This window comes from Mandrillus leucophaeus, unplaced genomic scaffold, assembly GCF_000951045.1.
Source record: "Mandrillus leucophaeus isolate KB7577 unplaced genomic scaffold, Mleu.le_1.0 Scaffold357, whole genome shotgun sequence".
Classification (NCBI taxonomy): Eukaryota; Metazoa; Chordata; class Mammalia; order Primates; family Cercopithecidae; genus Mandrillus; species Mandrillus leucophaeus.
The window spans coordinates 810,246-830,977 of NW_012103776.1; the positions used below are offsets into that span (position 1 = coordinate 810,246).

The 20,732-nt window shown below is 45.3% G+C and overlaps 3 protein-coding genes across 4 annotated transcripts in view; 2 read left to right on the top strand and 1 right to left on the bottom strand.

Annotated features, from left to right (window-relative positions):
• EZH2 (enhancer of zeste 2 polycomb repressive complex 2 subunit) overlaps positions 1-7,253 on the top strand; it is a 75,690-nt gene extending 68,437 nt beyond the window's left edge. For both annotated transcript variants that reach the window (XM_011989550.1, XM_011989549.1), the window contains 6 exons: positions 141-319; positions 2,845-2,940; positions 4,222-4,303; positions 5,197-5,277; positions 5,432-5,516; positions 6,929-7,253. In XM_011989550.1, coding sequence (XP_011844940.1) covers positions 141-319; positions 2,845-2,940; positions 4,222-4,303; positions 5,197-5,277; positions 5,432-5,516; positions 6,929-6,989 — 584 coding nt within the window. In that variant the 3' untranslated portion in view covers positions 6,990-7,253. The remainder of the gene's footprint in view (positions 1-140; positions 320-2,844; positions 2,941-4,221; positions 4,304-5,196; positions 5,278-5,431; positions 5,517-6,928) is intronic.
• Positions 7,254-13,438: 6,185 nt separating this feature from the next.
• The window catches only part of CUL1 (cullin 1), a 108,342-nt gene continuing 101,048 nt past the window's right edge, over positions 13,439-20,732 (bottom strand). The window contains exons 18-22 of the mRNA XM_011989552.1: positions 16,675-16,722; positions 16,513-16,595; positions 15,854-15,959; positions 15,154-15,267; positions 13,439-14,046 (exon numbers count right to left, since the gene is read on the bottom strand). Of these exons, the coding sequence (XP_011844942.1) occupies positions 13,966-14,046; positions 15,154-15,267; positions 15,854-15,959; positions 16,513-16,595; positions 16,675-16,722 (432 nt within the window). The 3' untranslated portion in view covers positions 13,439-13,965. The remainder of the gene's footprint in view (positions 14,047-15,153; positions 15,268-15,853; positions 15,960-16,512; positions 16,596-16,674; positions 16,723-20,732) is intronic.
• LOC105546372 (signal recognition particle 14 kDa protein-like) overlaps positions 20,153-20,732 on the top strand; it is a 5,498-nt gene continuing 4,918 nt past the window's right edge. The window contains exon 1 of the mRNA XM_011989551.1: positions 20,153-20,489. Within this exon, the coding sequence (XP_011844941.1) occupies positions 20,169-20,489 (321 nt within the window). The 5' untranslated portion in view covers positions 20,153-20,168. The remainder of the gene's footprint in view (positions 20,490-20,732) is intronic.

Sequence of the window (20,732 nt, forward strand, 5' to 3'; positions counted from 1 at the left end):
GCAATAAGGTGGTTGTGAGGGTTGAGAGTCAGCCAGATGCTCAGTACACCCCTTGCCACGTATCTTTCTGCAAGTTTTTGCATATGGTGATGATGGTGATGGTGGTTATGAGTGAAGAACCTCCAAACCTCTCTCTGAAGGTCAAAACCGCTTTCCGGGATGCCGCTGCAAAGCACAGTGCAACACCAAGCAGTGCCCGTGCTACCTGGCCGTCCGAGAGTGTGACCCTGACCTCTGTCTTACTTGTGGAGCCGCTGACCATTGGGACAGTAAAAATGTGTCCTGCAAGAACTGTAGTATTCAGCGGGGCTCCAAAAAGGTGAGTAACAGTCGCTTCTGGAAGATTGTTAGTAGTTAGCTATTTAGTGATGCAAATGTCAGGATTGTCTTAGATGATTTAGCTGGGGCAAAAAGTAAAAGTGATCCTTGAAAGGTGCAACTGATGAGAAAGTGTTGATAATTTTCGCTGGATAGTGCACCCTTGGGCAGTCTCTTCAGTTTTCTATAGAGCACTGTACTCCGATAGTAGGAGAAACCAGCAAATTCTGAGAAGTAGCCATTCATGGTATCAGATTTGGAATAAGATGTATTTTTTCTAGCGGTTTAATAGATTATTTGAATTTCTCTTTTAGTTATTAAAACTAGTAGTTTAGTATCCTTAATGCAAATAAATGGTGATTTCTATCAAAATATAGACTCATTCTCATCAAAGAGTATAGATTTCTTATTGTGTAGAGTAAAAGATGAAATTTCCCATGGCAGGTTTTTATAGACTTACTTCCTGTTTGTTTAATAACTTTGAGGCCGGGCGCCGTGGCTCACGCCTGTAATCCCAGCACTTTGGAAGGCCGAGGTGGGCTGATCATGAGGTCAGAAGATTGAGACCATCCTGGCTAACATGGTGAAACCCTGTTTCTACTAAAAATACGAAAAAATTAGCCAGGCGTGGTGGCGGGCGCCTGTAGTCCTAGCTACTCGGGAGGCTGAGGCAGGAGAATGGCGTGAACCCAGGAGGCGGAGCTTGCAGTGAACAGAGATCGGGCCACTGCACTCCAGCCTGGGCGACAGAGCGAAACTCTGTCTCAGAAAACAAAACAAAGAAATAAACAAAAACCTTGAAAAAAATCCAGCTAGGAATTCTGTATTTTTAGTGTGGGGAATTGTATGTAGATGGTTTAACTCTCTGAGCCCGGAAGTATGACTGAGCGAAAGAAACTCCAGCAGCATGTGTTTGGGGAATCCTTTTTTTTTTTTTAAAGGCAGATAAGGTCTTTCTTCAGTTCTTTTTATAATAATAGCTGACATTTATTAAGCATGTAAAAATAGCAGGCACTGTTCTAAGTGCTTTAGTGGATTCGTTCATTGATCCTCCTAACCCTGTGAGTGAGGAATAAGTGTTAACCCCATTTTACGGGTAAGGAAACCCAAAGTCACAAGACTTGTAAAGGAGCAGGAGATCAAATCCTCCAGGCTCCCATTACCTGCCCTTATGCTGTGTGTGTGTGTGTGTGTGTGGTGTAGAGTAGACATATCTTTGTTGTTGGACCATTTATTTATAATTGAGATCACACTTCCTACCAGCAAGTCCCCTTCTACCAGAAATTGTGCTCCAGGCAAAACACTGAAGTTTTCTTGGTTTTGTTGCCTTATGTTTTTGAACCAAAGTCTGTGTTTATGGCAGAGAGCTGTGCAGGGTGGTGGGTTTTTTTGTTTTTAGCTGTGACTTTTTTCTATCAGACATTTAGATCATTTTACTCTAGGCAGTTATATGTCCATTTAGGTCACTGGATCACAGTGACGCTGGTTCAATTTCCGATGGCATACCCGCTCAGACCTAAAAATCTCGATTTCTCCCCCAAACAGCTTACCATTGTACTCCTTCCTGACTTTGTTCAGAAAGTGAGTACTTCTATTCATACTGACATGTCCTCTTTATAAGACATTTTTTAACTCTGAAAAATGTTAAACTATGTAGATACTTTTTACCAGTTGGGTTTCATTTGCACAGCAGTAGTTAGCTGTTTAGTTTCTGATCAGAAGGATATTTGGGAAGTTCACCTGACAGGTGAGTGGTAAGATGGTCCAGAATAGGAATAGATTGGAAGCTTAGGTGATCAGGGAAGCCTTTGTAAAGGTCACAAGAAAATTTTGGATGAAAGCATAATAATGAGCCATGATGAAAAATTGGCATATGTTTGGGAACACATCCCTAAATACATAATTTACAGCAATGATCATCTCGGCATTTCTGCTGAAAATAGACTACTGGACTGACAAGATCATGGTAATCCCTCCCAGTAGTTTCTTGTGTTATCCTGAGGAGGTGGGTGGAAGAACAAATCCAAAGCCAGGTTGCCATGGGCTTCAGAGGGAACCAGCACCAGCGAAGAATCAGGGGTGTCCTGAGGCTGAAAATGGAATAATGTTAATAGAAATCACTTGGGGGAAGTAGAGGGAAAGGTATGGAGAAGAAGAGTGATTTGGTGGTGTCCTTAAATTCAGGTTGAAAGTAAATTATTCGAGGAAATCAAGGGCTGAAGAAACAGGGAAGCCGAAAGTGCAGCAGGCCTAGAGCACCTTGCTGAATGACGGTCATTGCAGAGGACTAACACCACCAAAGGGTTTTCTGTAAGACAGAGATTCTTACCTGCTGTATGAGAAAAACAGAATGTTCATAGCCATTCTCAGCAGCTTTCACGTTGACTGAAGCTGTGTGTTCCATTACTGCCTTAGAACAGGTCTGAGGATTTACCTTGATAGCTTTTGTTTTCATTCTGTAGTCTGCTTTGTCCCCAGTCCATCTTCACCCTCCTTTTTTTATTGTAATTGTGTTTTATTCTCTAGCATCTATTGCTGGCACCATCTGATGTGGCAGGCTGGGGGATTTTTATCAAAGATCCTGTGCAGAAAAATGAATTCATCTCAGAATACTGTGGAGAGGTAAGGCACTGATTACCTATATTCAGGTGGCATTGTATATACTAACTTTTCTTTATTTTAGATTGATTTTATTAGGTAAGTCTGTGGGTTTGATTGGGAATGAATTGCCATAAACTGCCTTTTAAGCCTGGACTTCCGCATGTTTGTGGATTTGCATGCTTAGTAACTGGATTGTGCTGGGCGTGGTGGCTGACTCCTGCAATCCCAGCACTTTGGGAGGCTGAGGCACGTGGATTGCTTGAGCTCAGGAGTTGGGAGACCAGCATGGGCAACATGGTGAGACCCCATTGCTACAAAAAATGCAAAAATTAGCCAGGCATGGTGGTGCATACCTGTAGTCCCAGCTACTTGGGAGCTGAGGGAGGAAGATCGCTTGAGCCTGGGAGGTTGAGGCTGCAGTGAGCCATATTTGTGCCACTGCTCTCCAGCCTGGGCAACAAAGTGAGACCCTGTCTCAGAGGAAAACAAAACAAAACAGGATTGCTTGGTTCTAGCCACATTTAGCTTTTCTCATCTATGGTCAGCAGGGAGAACAAGAGCTTTACCATAGAGTGTCCTGCTTAATCCACAACCTGGTTGATAAGGATGTAGAAACCACAGTGTCATTAGTTATTCACCTTTTAAATTGTTGAGTTACCAAAAAATCATAGGGCTAGCTTCAATTTGGAACCAACTCACCCAAATTTTTTTTTTCTGAGATGGAGTTTCGCTCTTGTTGCCCAGGATGGAGTGCGATGGTGTGATCTTGGCCCCCTGCAACCTCCGCCTCCCAGGTTCAAGCGATTCTCCTGCCTTAGCCTCCCGAGTAGCTGGGATTACAGGCATGTGCCACCACGCTCAGCTGATTTTGTGTTTTTAGTAGAGATGGGGTTTCTCCATGTTGGTTAGGCTGGTCCTGAACTGCCGACCTCAGGTGATCTGCCTGCCTCAGCCTCCCAAAGTGCTGGGATTACAGGCGTGAGCCACTGCGGCCAACTTGTGTGTGTGTGTGTGTTTTTTTTTTTTTTTTTTTTTTTTAAGCTCAGCGAGAAGACTTTGGTTCCTCACTTTCTCCAAGGATAATTACTTCAGGATGTGGAAATATTTCTGAGTTGGGGTCCTTAATATACAGTTATTCTTAGATTTATCAGTGTGCAGACTGAATGGGAAAGAGAACTTGGCTGTAGTGACCCTTTTTGTTTTCTTCCGAAGGTCCAGTATTCACTGTGTGTGCTTTTGCATGTGCTGTCAGACTTGATCACCTTTATCCAAAAGAATTTTCTCTTGTGTCTTTCTTTTTAGATTATTTCTCAAGATGAAGCTGACAGAAGAGGGAAAGTATATGATAAATACATGTGCAGCTTTCTGTTCAACTTGAACAATGGTATGTGTCTGAGCTGGGAGGCAGTGAGTTCCTCTGGGTTGCATGTGGCAGCCTTCTGCCTGCCAAGTGTTCAGAAACGAGGGTGGAGGTCAGTGAGGTGACCGGAAGGAGGATCTCCTTAGAGGCATCGGGGGCTGCTTGCTTGAAAGGAACTGGAGCAAGGAATTCCTCAGGGACCAGATGGACTAGGTGTGCAGGAAACCGCCTCTCTGAAGCCCTGGCGATCTGTGAGTGGTGCCGTACCAGTGTCTGGCTGTGACGGGGATGTTGTGCTCTTGCTGCCTTACCTCTTGTGTTCAGGCAGCTCAGCACACCTCCTCCAGTCGGTGCCTCGGAGCTGGGAAGGAGGGGAGGAGCCAGACTCCCCTGGATATTCTCAAAGGACTGGGAGGAAAGGCAGCTGCTTTCATAGCTGATGTTCTGGGGTAGAATGTAAGTCTGTAGGGATATTTCTGGTGGGATTGTTCTGGTGGGAGGTTGGCTTAACATGTAAGATATTCAGAGAAACTCTTAGTTGGAACAAGTAGAATAGATTTTTTCTAGGAACGCTTTATAGACATTATAAAAAAAACTAATGTTAAATGAATTGATGTTCAGAAGAATTTTGTCAGATTCTTTTTAATTTTTTTTTATTTTGCTTAGTAATGTATGTTTATAGTTGATAATAGCTTTTGTGTCAGATAACCATCTTGAATTATAGGTGATTAATTTTAACCTGGAACAATAGTGTGTTCTTCCAAATGTCATTTCTTACTGAATGAAGTTGCTTGAATGATTTATTTGCTTTTGCAGGCAAACCCTGAAGAACTATAACCGGTTGCATTTACAGAATCATAATAACTTGATTTACTTATAACTGAAATTATTCACTGGGCTTATTTTCTTCTTTTTAGATTTTGTGGTGGATGCAACCCGCAAGGGTAACAAAATTCGTTTTGCAAATCATTCGGTAAATCCAAACTGCTATGCAAAAGGTAGGTATCTTTGACGTCAGAATTGGAACTCCCTTTTTAATCCTGTGATGATGGACTTGAATACTTCTGGGATAGTTGTTTGTTATGTGAACAAGTCAGTTAACCTCCCATGGCCTGTCTTCATGCTCACTGACACCAGTGTGTCTCTTTCCAGTTATGATGGTTAACGGCGATCACAGGATAGGTATTTTTGCCAAGAGAGCCATCCAGACTGGTGAAGAGCTGTTTTTTGATTACAGGTTGGTAAAGTACATTTCTAACATGATCTCTAAGGGCTTTTTCTACTGGATTGTGAACGCTGGGCGAAGGATTTTTTTAGTTCTTTGCTAGATGTGCTGAGGGGTGGGGGTGAGTTCTTTTGACGGGTCACTTTGCCTTGAGCATTAGTGGGGAATTAGGTTATACTTTCCTGTTATGTATTCATGATCCATTTATTTATTATACAAGTCATGCTTATTTTAAAAATAGAATCAAATCCATGCAGAAAGCCCCGTTTCTCACCCTGCTGTTGACAGCTGGGTGAGTCCTAGACCTTCTCATATCATGCCGCATGCTGCATGCTTGCTTGTGGAGCGTTTTTCCAGATAAGTGTGATCACACTGTCCTATAGATTTTTCTGCAACATGGTTTTACTTGACAATATACTATGTATATCTTTACTGATTAGATCTACTTAATTTATTGTTTGCTATAATACTTATTACACGTATCATTACCATTTTAAAAGGTGCTGTTGGCAAATCACTGTCTGGTCACCCTGTGGGGATGCCTGGGACATGTGGGCCACCGATGGTATCTGTGTGGTTAGGCATTAGGCTGCCAATTGACACAGTCAAGCTCTGTGGGATACATTTAAGTCATCCATTGAATACAGATTTAGGTGCAGTCAGATGACTGTCTAGTTAATGAACTCCTGTGGTCCCATGTACATCCCATCCAGAAGCTGTCTTTGAGTACTGAGTTCTTGCATATTCAGGCTGGCCTTTAATGGCTGTTGCATAGCGGAGAGCTCTCAGTGAGGCAGACAGGGTCTGAGTGAAAGGCCTACTTTACTGAGGGGCCGCTGCCTTCATTCCAGGCCGGCTCTGAATGAAGAGTGTGGGGTGGAGCTGGGGTTGGAGGCAAAGCCATCCAGTTTCCTTGGGAGGGCCTGGTGGCCCCACCCACTATTTCTGGGTGTCCACTGTACTCCAGTTCTTTCTTCACCTGGGGGAACTTGCGGGCTGCTCTTTGGCCCTCTTTGCCATGGTCATCGTTTTTTTCCAGACCATGGTTCTATTTTGCCTTTCCACCGTCGGGCCTAAACATCATGATGTGGACCAGCCTTCCTGGGGCCACTTGCTTCAGAGGCATAGGAGAGGCTGGGCAAGCCCTGGAAATGCTTGTAGACAGGTTTGTTCAGTTCAGAACTTGGCAGCGTCTCAATTAGATGGCCAGCAACGCAGACCTACGCATTGCCTTCTATGAGTGTGCCCTTATGCAGGCAGCTGTATAATTGGATGGTTTTTTTTTGTTTGTTTTTTTGTTTTTTTGTTTTAAGACATTTTAATGCACCCACTGTCTTCAGCAGGCTTTGTTGTGTTAAGTAAGTCTCAGCACATGTTGGATGGGTGGTCATCCAGCGGACATCTGCTTCTTCCTGTTGTTTCAGATACAGCCAGGCTGATGCCCTGAAGTATGTCGGCATCGAAAGAGAAATGGAAATCCCTTGACATCTGCTACCTCCTCCCCCTCCTCTCTGAAACAGCTGCCTTAGCTTCAGGAACCTCGAGTACTGTGGGCAATTTAGAAAAAGAAAATGCAGTTTGAAATTCTGAATTTGCAAAGTACTGTAAGAATAATTTATAGTAATGAGTTTAAAAATCAACTTTTTATTGCCTTCTCACCAGCTGCAAAGTGTTTTGTACCAGTGAATTTTTGCAATAATGCAGTATGGTACATTTTTCAACTTTGAATAAAGAATACTTGAACTTGTCCTTGTTGAGTCATCTCTCATAACATGTCAATAACTGCTTTTAGTACTGCCCAACAAAAAACTTTTAAATTTACCTCCTTGGGTTTTTTAGTTGTCTTTGTATGAATCTTGATTTTAACTAATACTGCCTGGTAATATGTGGAAGACATTCATATATGAAGAACTGCTGTGCATCCTGAGGGCTGACCCAGTAAAGGGCTTGATTTTATAGACAAGACCAGGGTGGGTGGGTACGTTCCAGTCAGCTGTGCAAACTGGAGAAAGTGATTTAACCTCCAAGTCTGTTCCCCATGTATAAACTGACAGAGTAGACTTAGGTTATTTTTAAGAACTCACCTAGTTCTAAATGCTGTTAGTCTAGATAGAGTTCTTTAGAAATACAATATAAGTTGGGATTCCTTACCTACCTACTGACAGGTATAACCAAACTAATTTTATATCTTCTCAAAGAAGAGGTAAAAATCACAAACTCTAAGCGTCAAGGAAACAACATGTGCCTTGCATGCCTTACCATGTGGTCGGTCTCAGAATTTGGGGGAATTTCTCTGCACCCTCCCCCGGTACATTCACCAGCAGCATCATGGGAACCCTCAACACCGCTGCAAACCAGACCACACTCAGTTACTTGGCAGTTGCCTTTTCTACAGTTAGATTTTATTTACAATGTGATAGTATTAATGTGAAACCTAATTAAATCGACTCATCTTGCTTTCCAGTTCCACAACATTTGCGAGATCAGGTCTCCATCACATCAGTGCACAGGCGCAGCAACTTGAGTCCTAAAGTTAATTTGCCACTTGATTTGGGATTGAGGAGACCCTCCCTCAGCCTCGTCCCATGGTTTCTTAATGACAGTGCTGATCTATTTTATGTCTAAATAACTATCTCCACTCCCACCCAGAAAATGGTACCATCCACTTAAGAGCTTGTTGCCCTCGATGCCCTCATGTTCCACTCTTGGCACTCAGCAGGACCCTGAGGCAGTTACTTCATTATTTGGGTTAGGTCATTCTCTAGATGGCTCAATGGCCTTGCTTAGGCACAGGCGAAATGGAGCCCATCTGCTCATCATTGCATGTAGGCCTGTTCATGAGACCCCAAAGATTACTTGGGCCCAAAAGTACCTGTTGACATGGCTCATTCCAGCCACAGCCCTCAACCCATCCTCAGAGGAACAGCTGGGAAATGGATCCTTGAGGCCTCCGGTGAGCACAATGTACCAGAGCCCCAAAGGCATAGGAAAGACAAAGGGGCATGATGGAAAGCAGTGGTTTTTGAGCCCTGTCTGATGTATTCTCAATGCACAGCAAGCTTTTTGTACCATGATTTGAAATGTGCTTCTGTAAATGCCTCTTCAGTGACTTCCATGAACACAGATTTCTGAACAGAAATGCTTGACATAATAACCCATTTGATATAACCTATCAAGCTTGTCTGGCCTGTGGACGGCCGGTTGCATACAGCCCAACACAAATTCGTAAACTGCCTTAAAACATTGAGGTTTTTTGTGATTTTTTTTTTTTTTTTTTTAAAGACAGGGTATTTTGCTCTGTTACTACTCAGCCTGGAGCACAGTGGTGCAGTCTTGGCTCACTGCAACGTCTGCCTCCCAGGTTCAAGCGATTCTCCTGCCTCAGCCTCCTGAATACCTGGGATTATAGGCACAGGCCACCCCACCCGTTTAATTTTTGTGTTTTTAGTAGAGGTGGGGTTTCGCCATGTTGGCCAGGCTGGTCTTGAACTCCCCCTAGTGATCCACCCACCTCGGCCTCCCAAAGTGCTGGGATTACAGGTGTGAGCTGCTCTGCCCAGCATGGCTTTTTTTTTTTTTTTAAAGCTCATCAGCTACTTAATACAAGGCTTGACATATACAATAGGCAGCACCTCACCCACAGACTAACTTCTGTTGGTTAGAGGCACCCAGAAGCTGTGCCAGGTTTTCATTAATGTCTGGTTCATCCCATCTCCAGTCTTCACTGTCTCCATGCCGCGTCCTCACTTCCGCTTCTGCCCAAGGTGTTCAACTCTACCAAAGTCAAATCAAATGTCAACCCACACATTTAAGCTTGTAGATAGCTCATCAAGACTGGATCCAAGTGTAAACATTTTGAAAACCATATTCTGTTAAATAATTCTTAATGGAACTAGTTGAAATATTGCCTCTCTGCTCAGTCCCTTGATATAAACAATTCCAGTGAGGGCTACACAGGGATACCTGGTATTAGAAGTGGTCCACACTCACCTGTTACGGCAAGGGCATTGTTGGGGCTGGGCCCTGGACAGGGTCATGAACTGGACAGATGAGCGATGAGGGTATAAAAAATGAACCTGGGCAGCCAAGTGACTGATTCCTACAAACAAGAAGTTGTCTTCATTAGAAGGGGGATTCAATTCACATAGCTGAAGGCCAGCAAGCATGTTTTCCAGCTGGGCTGGTAATTCTAAATTTCAAAGGAAAATTAGGTACCAATATTCATCAAGGAGCAGCATCTTAAAATGCTGTCAGTAAAGACACGTTACATTACAGCACCTGTTGGTCCTATGATCACTGTTTCTTACCCACTAGCTGGGGCCAATCTTCAGATTCCCGAGTTGGGGCGTGCCTGGCCAGCAGTCTGAGTCTATACCCCCACGCTTAACAGAGCCCAACCAGGAGACTTACCCTTCCAGGCAGGCGCTGAGATCAAGGTCCTCTCTGGTTCCCTCAGGCCGCAGCAGTACATACTTAGCCTGTGCATCTGGTCTTAGTACACAGCCCAGCTCTGATTAAACCACAACGAATGTTTCTACAACCCAGGGGGTAAAATATTGATCTTATAAAATGAGTTAAAGTTGTCAGTAGATTAAACCTTTGTTGCTGTGATATTGTTTCCAACCTCTTTGGCCATGATTCCAAGATAATCAGCCTTGGTCTCAGTGGGTAACAACCACGCTGTGTAGACCCCCACTAGGATTTGGCAGCAAATAACAGCCCCAGGTTTTTGGTGTTCTACAGAGAGGCTCCCCTATACTTCAAAAAAGGGTAAAAGTAAGAGTGACAATGTGAACACTCTGGGGCTAGATTAGTTCAGTGATACTGCGCTTGGTGGTTCTTTGTAAACCATTTTTCTTTTTTTGAGACGGAGTCTTGCTCTGTCGCCCAGGCTGGAGTGCAGTGGCACGATCTCAGCTCACTGCAACCTCTGCCTCTGAGGTTCAAGCGATCCCCCTGCCTCAGCCTCCCAAGTGGCTGGGACTACAGGCGTGCGCTACCACAACTGGCTAATTTTTGTATTTGTAGTAGAGACGGGGTTTCACCACGTTGGCCAGGCTGGTCTCGAACTCCTGACCTCAAGTGATCCACCTGCCCGGCCTCCCAAAGTGTTGGGATTACAGGCGTGAGCCAATGTGCTTGGCCACAATTTTCACAATTACAGCTAGTAACAAAAAGCCAATTGTGCACACGCAAGTATTTTGAGAAGAGGGCTTGAGAACTGGGAGGAATGTGACCTTCCTCCTGGGCTCTAACCATGCTGCCCACATGTAGGGACTGAACACCAGGGGGTTCCAGAAGCCTGGGACTCTGCCTCTAAGCGACTTATTAAGTTGTCCTGAAAAAGGAATTCCTCAGAGAATGTCTCCCTTTCCATGTCTTATCAAGAGAAAAGGAGTCAACCTACACATAAGGGACATTTGGACCTAAACACAGGTCTTGAATTGCCTTTTCTTTCACACCAGTCAACACGGTACACTTAGCCAGTGGAAGGGGAGCAGGTAAAGGCCGGGAATCTGAAGGTGTGGGGTGAACTCCCGACTCGCCCATCTCTCAGCTCACCTTCACTTACCGTGAGGAATTTCCACGGGACCAAGGTACTTACCCAAGTGCCTGCTTGATCCCGGAGGGACTGAAGAGACCAGCAAACTCATGACAATGTTTCCTATCATTCACAGGACTGAAATGCACAAGCTCTTGAGGCAGGTCTGTGGTGTCCTTTGCAGCATGGTTTTCTCACAGGCATAACAAGGGACTGGTTTGAGGAAAAGCAGGAGGTGAGCTTCACTCCCAGTGCGGCGCGACCGGGGCGTTTCCGGGCTGTCCCGTGGAGGGAGGGGTGGAGTTCCGAACACCAGCTGCTTCCTGCCTGGCTTCTATACTGAGACTCTTCACTAGATTGTTTGAAAAAGGGGACATGCTAAAAAAAAAAAAAAAAAAAAGTGTGGAAACCATTAAATGCTCAGTTGATTACCATTTTACTTTTTAACCTGTGTGACTTTTTTGTGACAGGGTTGCTTTGTTTTCCAGGCTGGAGTGCAGTGGTCTTGGCTCTCTGTAGCCTCAGCCTCCTGGGCTCAAGCGATCCTCCTGCCTCAGCCTTGTGAGTGGTTGGGACCACATATGTGCGCCACCAAGCCTGGCTAATTTTTGTAGAGATGGAGGCTCCCTATGTTGCACAGGGCTGAGCTCTCTCCAAGTGCTGGGCTTACAGCCGTGAGCTATCTCGTGCCTGGCCCTCCGTAATACATATATATTGTTTTGAGACAGAGTCTCGCCCTGCCGCCCAGGCTGGAGTGCAGTGGCGCGATCTCAGCTCACTGCAACCTCTGCCTCCCGCGTTCAAGTGATTCTCCTGCTTCAGCCTCCCGAGTAGCTGGGATTACAGGCGCCTGCCACCACGTCCGGTTAATTTTTTGTATTTTTAGTACAGACGGTGTTTCACCATGTTGGCAAGGCTGGTCCTGAACTCCTGACATTGTGATCCACCCACCTCAGCCTCCCAAATTGCTGGGATTACAGGCATAAGCCACCGTGCCCAGCCCCTATGTAACTTTTTGAACTAACCCATCAAGTGTCTGTCCTAAGAAACCCGAGGAACTTGTACTTATTTTGTTAGCTATGTCTTCCCTCCACCTGCCTAACTTGCACTTGGGCACAGGTATGGTATACTAAGGATGTTCGAGATTTATCACTTACAAAACCTGTGAGGTACCTGAAGCTTCTATGAGGAAAACAAAGTTACTGGGAGCAAAGCAGCATCCCCGACCCTGGCTGGGAAGTGACTGACCCGGCAAATGAGACAGAAGGAAGAAGCTACACTGAGGCGCAGGCAGGCGACATGTAGGGTTCCTGAAGGGACTGCTCCCAGGATGTGGTTACATCCGTGCCGGGAGGAGGGGTGGGGTGTGCATCCCCATGGCCCAGGACCTCCTCTCCTGGGGACACACTGGGGCAAACATTCCATTCTCAGGGAGGAGTAACTCCTTTTTCTTTGAGACAGAGTTTCGCTCTTGTTGCCTGGGCTGGAGCGCAGTGGCACGATCCTAGCTCACCACCACCTCCGCCTCCTGGGTTCACACCATTCTCCTGCCTCAGCCTCCTGAGTAGCTGGGATTACAGGCGCACACCACCATGCCCAGCTAATTTTTGTATTTTTAGTAGAGAGGGTGTTTCTCCATGTTGGTCAGGCTGGTCTCGAACTCCCGACCTCAGGTGATCTGCCTGCCTCGGCCTCCCAAAGTGGAATAACAGCAAAGAACACGGTCCAATTTGCCAGCCTGTGCCTGAAAAGCAAGAGAACCTTGGCTCCCTGACGTAGTGCTGGCACAAGGGTGAGTCCAGGGAGCTTCACCAGTCAAAGCCAATGTTTTCATCTGTCAGCTACTCATAACCACCTGCTGCAACCGGAACAGAAGCGTGGACGAGCAGGCTCTGACGTGTCCCGAGCCCACGACCGGAACAGAAGCATGGCCGAGCGGGCTCTGCCGTGTCCCGAGCCCACGACCGGAACAGAAGCGTGGCCGAGCGGGCTCTGCCGTGTCCCGTGCCTGTGCTCTCCACGCAGGAGAGGCTGGTGGCGACCAGGGATCCTGGAGCCCGCCACTCACCTTCAATCCTACCTCCCCTACTCACTAGAGGCATCTTCCCTCATCTGGCCTCAGTTTCCCCACCTGCAAAAAGGAGGATACTGTTTCACACATAGGCTGTCAGGGTAACTCATTTAGTCCTTACAAGTGTCAAAGAGAACCAATGTGTGGTCAGCGACTCTCACTGAATCCAGTGACACAGTGCATTCAAGTCACCACAGAAGTCACAAAAATAAGCAAGATTTTTTTTAAAGGATTACACCGGGGCTTAAAAGTTTAAGATCTTAAAAAATTTTCAATCCAAAGAATACAGCCCTTTTAAACTACAGGAAGACACTAGGAATATAAATTTGCACAATCATTATATCTTTTATTTACATATAGAAATTAGTAAAACTTAAAACAAAACCAAATGCGACTTGTACAGAAATCCTTTAATTTTCTTTATTTTCACACATTAAAAAATGAAACACACTATACAAATGGTTTTCATAGCAGATTACATGTGGGTCCATTCACACTTGCTCTCAAAGTGCTGCCAACGTGACAAGTGCTGCCAAGGCGACAGCTGTGAATCGGGGAGCCCATGTATTGACGTAGATGCGGTAGCATGCAGCCCTCGGCATGGAGGGTCAGTCCCCGCTGTTCTTAAATTAGGGTAAATGGCGTTGGTGTCCGTATTTACAGACTTGAAATGTATCAATCCTGAGCAGTTCCGATGTAAATCCGAGACCAGCTGATGGGAGTCTTGGTCTGTTTTAAAAAGGGAGGTCCAATGGCGGCAGGCTGGCTGCTATGAACTTGAGTTGTTTTCATTCTTTCCAACATGAACTATTTGCCGCGGGTCACACAGTCAGACCCTTCCAGAAGGGTTAAGCCAAGTAACTGTAGGTGTCCTTTTCACCATCAACTCGCTCCAAATATTCTTTCTCAATTAGAATGTCAATGCATTTCTGGGTGTTATTTTTAAAAAGGAAGAGGTAGTGAAAGAGAAGAAAAACACAAATTATCATCAGAACAGAGAGAGGTTGCCCCCACCACAGATCTCCCCATGCGGAGCTCAGTGGGGAGCAGTGCCCCCCCTCCCCAGATCTCTTAGCATAGTTTCACTTCCTGGGCAGCTAAGCCGTTGTGCATGGAGTTCGTTTAATTTCCATTTCCTTGACACTTGCTGAGGGGGACTCCAAGTCCCTCCTGCACCCGCCCTAGGAACTGGAGCCGGGTGCTCTGGGAGCCCCATAGGCCAGTCTCTTTCTACCACCAAAGTCTGCTTGCCTCTGAGGCAGGACTCAATCTCACAAGAAGAGGCCATGAACAGGCAACAGGGGACCGTGGAGAACCCCCTGAACAGCCATGAACGAACTGGCACCTGTGCCAAATGTAACCCAGGAGGGACACTGGGCCTCCTGCCTGTTGAGGGAGTCACCTGTCAATGCCACCCCTGAGGCTCCCCACTGGCTGTGCCTTACCCAAGTGGTTTCGGAAAAGGAAAGTCCTGCTTCCCAATCAGAAATAAGCAAAATGTCAACAGTAGGCTACATAAAGGAAGGTGTGTTCCCATAACAGAACACCCACAAAAGTCACAAAAACGATCCAGTGCTTCTTGATACTGCAACGCAATGAATCTCCCAAAGATACTGCTGAGAAAATTCTTACCAGGCACGGGAGCGTGTGCTCTAGAATCTGTCTATGTATCACGCATAAGCAGGCAAAACTGCTTCATGGTGTCAGCAGACATGACAGTGATTTTCTATGGCACCACAGGTATTAGCTGGGATGGGTGGGCTTCCGGGATGCTGGTCATGTTTTAATTCTTACCTGGGTGCCGGTTACACAGTGTATTGACTGTGAAAGTCATCAAGCTGCCACTTCATCATCTGTGCACTTCTTTGTACGTGTGTTTCAATAGCGTTACACTGAAGCTTTCTTTTATAGAAATCTACTACATACAAAGAAGCCAGCTCCCTTCTTCTTCATGCTACAGCAATCCATCCACTTTTTGCTACATCTTTTATCTTCTAAATTAAGGAAGGAATGTGACTGCTATGTAAGTCCTGTACCTTGATCACAGGGACCCGAGGTTTGAACCTGGAGGACAGCTGAGTGAGGACCTCGCCAAGTAACTGCTGGTGTTTCAGAACCTTCCTCATCTTCATGATTCTCACGATGGCCGCCTATGCAACCAGATAAGGAAAAAGAGGTGCATTTAGAGCTGTTAACAACTTAGTATTGACAGTTAAGGGCAAGCCGCACAGAGGCTGCCAATGCTACGCACAGGATCACCATTTCCTAATGGGCAACAAGCGTCCTGCCGGTGAGACGGGAGAGGCAACCAATTCTACTCGCCTATGTTTCAACTCTAACGTGGCAAACATTACGTTTTGGTCTTTTGAGCAATGTGACCTCAATAATTTAACTCAACCATAAAGCATTAAAAAAAGGAGACAAAATTAAGTCAAGGCCTCGGAAGCTGCCCATCCTCCCCGCTGAAGCACTCTCCATCCCCCTCGTTTCAGCTGGGCCTGCCACAATGTCTGCTTTCCAACATGTAGAGCAAGAGGACTGCCCTGTTTTGCCTGGTGACATAAAGGACTAATTCAGATAACAAGGCCCTGGCTCTCGGCCTTGCCACCTTCTGCCATCACAGAGCCATTCATCTGGCAATCACTCCTGAGTCAGCCCCGCTCCCCCACGGCCCGTTCTTGTGAGCCATCCCTGCGTGAGGGACCGCACACCCGGCACAGGCATACAGGAAGTCACCTGAATCAGTAGTTTGCGGTCTTCCTCGATATTTTTGTGTGTGGTTTCTTGTTCCTGCTTCTGTTCGGTTTTCATTGGCACATTGATGTTAACCCTTAATTTCTTACTACCAAGAAAATGGAGGAAACCGATCACTATCATGTTAAAAGGTAGGCAATGAAGGCTGCTTTCTATTTGTCAACCTTTAAGCAGTGCCCCTGCTTCCCCAGACAGACGGGAGCGTTGATTTCTGTGAGCTCTATGTGAAAACGCCTCTACCCGGCACTGGGCAGAGTCCGATCACAGCGTAGTTTCCTACTTGGCCATTAACAGGGACATCCACATTACAGAAAATCCAGGTCCTTAATCTGCTCTCCCAAATTTTGTCAAGTGAAATAAAATCAAGCCACTTGGACATAAAGGTCCAAACTTTCCTGATGAGCCATTTAACGAGACCTATGTGCCAAATAAATAAACAAAAAACCCAGCAGCTCAGAGTTGGAGAAACATCAGGCTTGCTGAATGGAATCGAGGGCCTACCTCACACTCCCAGCCTAGTGCCTGTTGCTTCATACTGAGTCCCCGTCTCCCTCGGTTCACAACAATACTGAGATCTGTGCTAGGGCTCCCGGGGGACACGTCTATGGTCTAGGGCCATCTATTTATTAGATTTTTCTTACTTTTTATAACCAAGATATAATTTTATTAAGGTATCTGGCTTCAATTCCACTTCATCAACATTTGCATTTTCATCTTCCAAGACCTGTAAGAAAACAAGTGTTACTATATAATCTCAGGAAAAGGCTTTCTTCTAGCATAAGATAGAAAGTGCACAAACCTACCAGTAACTTTGATTTTAATAAAATCTGTAGGACTTGTGCCAAAATGTCCTGCAATTAAAGAGAAAAAGAGGAAGTTAAAGGGACAATGCATTTTTCTTTGCAATAACCACCACAGGCAACCTCATGGTCCATTTTCCATTAAAAAAAAAAAAATCACCCAAAAAGAAGAATATGCTGGAAGGAAAAAAAAGTTGGTACTTCTTAGAAGTTCGCTAAATTTACTGCTTCCTTCCACCCTGACTCCTAGAAGTGAAATCAACCCCTTTCTGGCCTTGACCACCCAATAATAAAAATCAACAATTCTGTTATACTTAAATCAGGTTGAGTAACCCTTATCTGAAATGCCTCGGACTAGAAATATTTGGATTTCGGGATACTGTACTGGATTTACAGATTCAGCAGCCCTGATTGGAAAATCCGAAATTTGAACTGCACCATGAGCACTTTTTTTTTTTTTTTTTGAGCGTCATGTTGGTGCTCAAAAATGTTCGGATTCTGGAGCATTCTAGAATCTGGATTTTTGGATTAGGGATGTTGAACCTGTACTGGAAGCCACGCACAGTGAAATCTTGAGGAACCTCTTCACTTCTTAAGCGCCTGACAGCTCATCTTGGACACCGATCATCACAAAAGAAATATTAAAGAGCTGCCCAGCAGGACTGAAAATAATGTCCTGCTCATGAGAACGATGGGGCTCAGCGGCAGGTGACCACGTCAGCTTGGCTTTGATGCACTCAAGCACGTTGTGTGGCCTCTCATCTGTGAACGCTGGGTGTGGTAAACGCTTCCCAGCCCTCCTTCAGCCTCACAGCTTTATGATCCTATGAAATCCAAGGGGACCAGCCTGAGGGCACTCACACAGTCACACGGACTCTTACAACCCATGGAGAGTGGAGTCCTGGCATCATAATGGGTACCCATTCTGGTCCGAGGGTACGTGGTTAAAGCTGTCAAAGTGAGAGGCCTCTCTCTAGTCTAGTAACTGACCCAGAGCTGCACAGCAGCCATTCCAATACTGCCAGCTGCATCTAGAGTAGGGTGCGGGGGTGCCCACCTCCTGAGCCAGGTCTGATTGGACAACGTCTACCGTAGACAGAAAGGAGAGAGCAGCTGCAGCCTCCTGAAGGAGTTCTAACACTGAGAACCAGTCTGGAGAGTGGCCGAGAACCCTGATCAGAAGAAGCCAAGCGAAGACAGGACAGTCACCCCTGTCAGCCTTGTCCTCAGGGCCCGTCTGCGACTGGACAGTCACCCCCGTCAGCCCTGTCCTCAGGGCCCGTCTGCACAGCCCTCCCCATAGTCTAGGAGGCAACCCAGCCTCCAACCTACAAAGGCACAAACTCATTTTGTTATGAGAATTTGAAGATATATTTGTCAGTAATTTGAAGAATGACTACAAAATAGTCATTCAAAATGACTTTCCTAACTCAGTCCATAAGGCCAGTATTAGCCAGACACTAAAACCAAACGAACATCTTGAGAAAACAATAGAGCAATGTCCCTTATGAATATAAATGCAAAACTCGAGAAAACACTGGCAAGCTAAACCCAACAACATAGAAAAACGATTAGATACCATGACCAAGTGGGATTCACCCTGAAAACAGCAGGGTAGTTCAACATCCGTGCAATACACCATATTAACAGACAGAAAAAGCACCGTTCCTTCGACAGAGTAGAAAAAGCAGTCTGACAAACTACAACACTCTTTCATGATACAAAATTCAATAAGCTAAGAATAAAAGGGAACCTCTTTAGTCTGATAACGGACATCTAGTAAAAACTCACAGCTAACACCGTCACTGGTTAGCATCGCAGTTAAACAGTAAAAGACTGGAAGCTTTCCCAGTAAGGGCAGCAACAAGACAAGGATGCTTGTTCTTACCACATCCATTCAACAGTGTACCACAAATTCCAGCCAGAAGAATCAGGCAAAAAAAAAAGACAAACAAACAAGAAATAAAAGGCAGACACATAGGAAAAGGAAGAAGCAAAACTGTCTGTATTTATAGATAATATGGCTGTATATCAAAAAACGCTAAAGAATCCCCCCAAAAACTATTTGAGCTAATAAATTAGAGCCAATAAACCTTTAGCAATGTTATAGAATCAAAATATAATGAGTTGTATTTCTATACATTTGCAGTGAGCAATCAGAAAGTGAAACAGGCTGACATGGCAGCTCATGCCTGTGTAATCCCAGCACTTTGGAAGGCCAAGGTGAAAACGTCACTTGAGTCCAGGAGTTCAAGACCAATCTGGGCAACACAGTGAAACACCATCTCTACAAAAAATACAAAAATCAGCTGGGCATAGTGCCAGCTACTCCGGCGGCTGAGGAGAGAGGATCATTTGATACTGCAGTGAGCTGTGACTGCACTATTACACTCCATCCTGAGCAAGAGTGAGACCTGGTTTCAAAAAAAAACCAGAAAAAAGTGAAATTAAGAAAACAATTCCACCAGGCGCGATAGCTCACGCCTGTAGTCCCAGCACTTTGGGAGACCGAGGCAGGCAGATCACCTGAGGTCAGGAGTTCGAGACCAGCCTGGCCAACATAGTGAAACCCTATCTCTACTAAAAACAAAAAATTAGCCAGGCATGGTGGCTTGTGCCTGTAATCCCAGCTACTTGGGAGGCTGAGGCGGGAGAATTGTTGGAACCCGGGAGGCAGAGGTTGCAGTGAGCCAAGATTGCACCACTGCACTCCAGCCTGGGAGACAGAGCAAGACTCTGTCTCAATTAAAAAACTAAAAACCAATTCCATTTACATTAGCATCAAAAATAATAAACTAGGAATAAATTGACAGTAATACAAGATGCATACACTGAAAACCATGAGACACAGTTGAAAGAAAAGACAACCTAAATAGATGAAAAGACATCCAATGTTCATGGAATGGGAGACTTAAAATACTGTTGAGATAGCAACACTCCCCAAACCAATCTATAGATTCAGTGCAATCCTTATCAAAATCTCAACTGCACTTTTCGCAGAAATGGACAAGCTGATCTTGAAATTCATAAGGTAACATAAGGGACTCACAATAGCCAATATAATCTTGGGGTGAAAAAACAAAGTTAGGGGTCTCCATTTCAAGATTTACTGCAAAACAAGAGTAATCCAGACAGCGTGATACTGACATAGTATAGCTATACAGATCACTGGAAAAGAATTGAGAATCCAGAAATAAAGCCATGTATACCCATGGCCAGCTGACTTTTGACAAGTCTGTCAGCACCAAACAACAGGGAAAGAACAGTCCTTGGCCTCAGACTAGGCAATGACTCCTTAGAAATGACACCAAAATCACAAACAGCAAAAAGAAAAAATAGATAAAATAGGCTTCATTAAAATAAAAAATGTGTATATAAGAAAGAGAGTAAGAAGACAACCCACAGAATGGGAGAAAATATTTACAAATTACGTATTTGATAAGGATCTAGTATACAGAATATTAAAAGAATTTTTAAGTCGAGCCAGTGTCGTCGCGATGGTGGTGTTGGAGAGCGAGCAGTTCCTGATGGAGCTGACCAGACTTTTCCAGAAGTGCCGGACGTCGGGCAGCGTCTATATCACCTTGAAGAAGTATGACGGTCGAACCAAACCCATTCCAAAGAAAGGTACTGTGGAGGGCTTTGAGCCCGCAGACAACAAGTGTCTGTTAAGAGCTACCGATGGGAAAAAGAAGATCAGCACTGTGGTGAGCTCCAAGGAAGTGAGTAAGTTTCAGATGGCTCATTCAAACCTACTGAGAGCTAACATGGATGGGCTGAAGAAGAGAGACAAAAAGAACAAAACTAAGAAGACCAAAGCAGCACCTGCCGCAGCAGCAACACCAGCAACACCAGCAACAGCAGCACCTGCCGCAGCAACACCAGCAGCAGCAGCAACAGCAGCACCTGCCACAGCAGCAACAGCAGCACCTGCCACAGCAGCAACAGCAGCACCTGCCACAGCAGCAACACCAGCAGCAACAGCAGCACCTGCCGCAGCAACACCAGCAGCAGCAGCAACAGCAGCACCTGCCACAGCAGCAACAGCAGCAACAGCAGCA